Here is a 3,404-nt window from a genome sequence, read left to right on the forward strand (position 1 = left end):
ATGTGCATTTTAAAATGAAAATTGAAATAGTATTACACATCTGGCTAGCCTCTCTTGCTCAGGAAAGATTTATTAGGTTCCATGTTAAATCTAAGTCTGATTTTGGTAGTAATAATAGTCATAATTTGTATTAGTCATCTCAGAACTTGGTAATAACATTTAACACTAAATAATGCTGTTATTTTTTTATCCTGCACTTTTACATTCACAAAATAGATTTTTTTGATGTCATTATTTTTCAAAAACATGATTTAACAGTTACATAATATTATATCCTTTGAATATATATCTATTTAACCATTCCCTTATTGTAAGTCATTTACATACTTTCAAATTGTTTCCTTACATGAAATATTTCTATATGCATCTATGATTTTTTATTAGGATACTTTCATAACTGTCATAGATTGAATGGCAAAAAAAGTATGGTCTTAAATTAGGCTTAACTTCCTCAAGAAATGGAGAACATAGTTTTCTCACGAGGCCCTTTGAACAGAAGTCTAACTTTAAAAATTTCTGCTCTGCTTCACACTGCAAAGCTTACTTAAGTAAGACCACAGGGCTATCGAGAACCTCTAATTTCTTGATGTTTGGGAGCCGTTCTTGTGCTCATATGAGGAACCAGGAGATATAGAGATCTTTTGGCTATTTACAGGCTCTACCAAACAGAGCCCCTAGGAAAATAATCACAATCCCATTCCATGGGGTTAGTTCATGCTTTTCCATTTGAACAACATTAGAATGGTGTAAAATATTATCACTAAGCTAACAGATAAGAAACACAAGTTTAACTACCAAAATTAGATTTAGACTTAATGTGGAAGCAAATAAACTTTTATCAGGATGAGAGGCTGGACAGATGCATACTTACCCACCCAACGACCATATGGAACCCCAGTTACTGCCTCATGCTGAACTTACCATGAGGAGTGGAGAACAGACTGAGTAGGATGATAACACTGGGTTGAACTCCATGTTCTATAAGAACCTTTACAGCTTCAATTACAGTATTTCCAGTGCCTGAAATCAAATGACAACCAAATGAACTGTAAACTTTAACATTTTTCTCAAAATGTATTTGATGCTTATTTGAAGCAAAGGTAGTTTTATAATCTAACACAAGACACCATTAGGCAAAGCTTCATTATTTATTTTTAAATACATTTTATTGATTTTTTACAGAGAGGAAAGGAGAGGGATAGAGAGTTAGAAACATCAATGAGAGAGAAACATCGATCAGCTGCCTCCTGCACAACCCCCACTGGGGATGTGCAAGCAACCAAGGTATATGCCCTTGACTGGAATTCAACCTGGGACCCTTCAGTCCACAGGCTGATGCTCTATCCACTGAGCAAAACCGGTTAGGGAAAAGCTTCATTATTTTTAATGATGGACATGAAACATACACGTTACAGTTTTCAAAGGCACAGCAAGCCCAAAATTCATTCAGTATTTGAGATATCAAATTTAACACCCACCCTCCATCCCAACCCCAGGAGACCATGCTATGTATGATCTGAGTAAGCTTAGAAAACAAAATACAACAAAGAAAAAAATTTACCTCCAGAGATGATAGATACATCCTTGAGAAAATCAATGCTATAACTCATTGGGCTAGTGAGGGGACATATTTCAATATATTTTCTGTATTCTATATATTTTGCCTCATTAGATCCGTTGCCTCAATGTGTTCATCCTAAGAAAGAAGCTCTTTGGAACTAATAAAGTTTGACTACGGTATATTCTCTTATCACTCAATAAAAATTCTCCAGTGAACTGCCTAGGGCAACTCCAAATCTAAGTGAGAAAAAAAACATTTAAAAACAGTTTTTGCCTTATAAATGGTACCCAGAAGGTAGGCACTAAATTGAATTTAAACTCTAACCAAAGGTTACAGATTTAACTCAAGCCACTCACTGAGAATTGGGTACATCAGAAGGACTTTTCTCCTATAAATGTCTGGAGGGAACTTGGCATAATATACTTTGGCTCTTTGTGTCTCCTCATCACTCTGAATCAGGATCTTTCCAATACGTATGGATCGACAGCAATCTCGTAAACCTTGTTCCATTGCCTCACCTTGAAGAAGATAATAAAAAAGGAAAAAGGGGGTTAGGGGAGATATAATGAATGTCCAAGAATAGGCCAAAGCAGTGTTTGTGACTGTTATTAATATAAAAAGGACACTGTCAAGACAGAAGCAATTCTTCTTAAGCTAACAGCTTTACTTCTGATACATTTATATTTTATACTTAATGCAGGTCAATGAAACTAGAATAAGCTAGTTTTATTGCTGGTTTGAAAATTTTCCATAATTACAAGAAAAAAAGTATTTTGTCAAGCTGCTCCCTGAGCTTTTCCAATATCAGGAACATTTTACTCTTATTACTTAAGGGAGCCTTTAAGCCACCTAAACTTGTTACTTCATCAGAAAAAATATAAAAGGTTTATGGAAGAATAAAGGCTACACACCTAACGATCTCATTTTAGATCAAAGTGGCATCAGGAGACATCACTTAGCAATGACTTCAGTGGCAAAGTTTTTGCCGACAATTAATGGAAAAATAGTGCATTGTTTCTTCTACCATGCCCCAGAGAACCACAATCAATAGCACCACCATCTGCTTGGTTTCTAAACATGGAGCTATTCTGAGTCTAAATTATTTTAAGGAAGTGTTTGCCAAAAGTCAGTCATTGTCATACCACCTTAAGATTTTAGGCTGCATCAGAATTCTACTTGTATTTTTATTTACTTAATATTTTTCTTTAAGTTAATCATTTTTGCATGTACTTTAAGAAGAAACTTTATAATCACTACTGTAAACATAGAAACAGTTTCTAACATATGTGAAAATTGACCAGTAGCTCTTGAGGTTAAAAACAACTGTGTTTATGCATCACCCATAGTCATCTGGTACACATTAGGCATCTGAGGACCATGCTGCTGCCGTAGGGCAGGAGCTGGACTGAAACAGAAGAAATTGTAGCTTAGAGTCCCATATCCATTGTCTTTACCAGTATTAAAAGATTGAACAAAACTGTCCTGAATATCCTAATATGAGGAAGCTTTAAAAAGCTACTTTAATTCATGTATTCAGTTGTTCACAAATAGAACTTTATAACCAGAGGAGCAAAGGGCATCCTATCTAATAAAGAGGGAATATGATAATTGACCCTCATGCCATCACAAAGATGGTGGCGCCCATAGCCAATAAGGAGGGAATATGCTCATTGACTGCCCTGCCCTCAAAGATGGCAGCGCCCACAGCCTAAGGCAATGAAAATTAAGAGAAAATAAACAAATGGGACTACATCAAAAAAAAAAAAGCTTTTGCACAGCAAAGGAAACAATCAACAAAACAACAAGAAAGCCCACTGCATGGGAGAACATATTTGGCAATGTT

At 35.5% G+C, this 3,404-nt stretch overlaps 1 protein-coding gene across 1 annotated transcript in view; it reads right to left on the reverse strand.

Moving 5' to 3' along the window:
* Nucleotides 1–3,404, reverse strand: part of UPRT (uracil phosphoribosyltransferase homolog) — a 21,699-nt gene that overhangs the window by 4,021 nt on the left and 14,274 nt on the right. The window contains exons 4-5 of the mRNA XM_006767734.2: nt 1,918–2,079; nt 922–1,020 (exon numbers count right to left, since the gene is read on the reverse strand). Of these exons, the coding sequence (XP_006767797.2) occupies nt 922–1,020; nt 1,918–2,079 (261 nt within the window). The remainder of the gene's footprint in view (nt 1–921; nt 1,021–1,917; nt 2,080–3,404) is intronic.

This window comes from Myotis davidii, unplaced genomic scaffold (assembly GCF_000327345.1).
Source record: "Myotis davidii unplaced genomic scaffold, ASM32734v1 scaffold1403, whole genome shotgun sequence".
NCBI lineage: Eukaryota > Metazoa > Chordata > Mammalia > Chiroptera > Vespertilionidae > Myotis > Myotis davidii.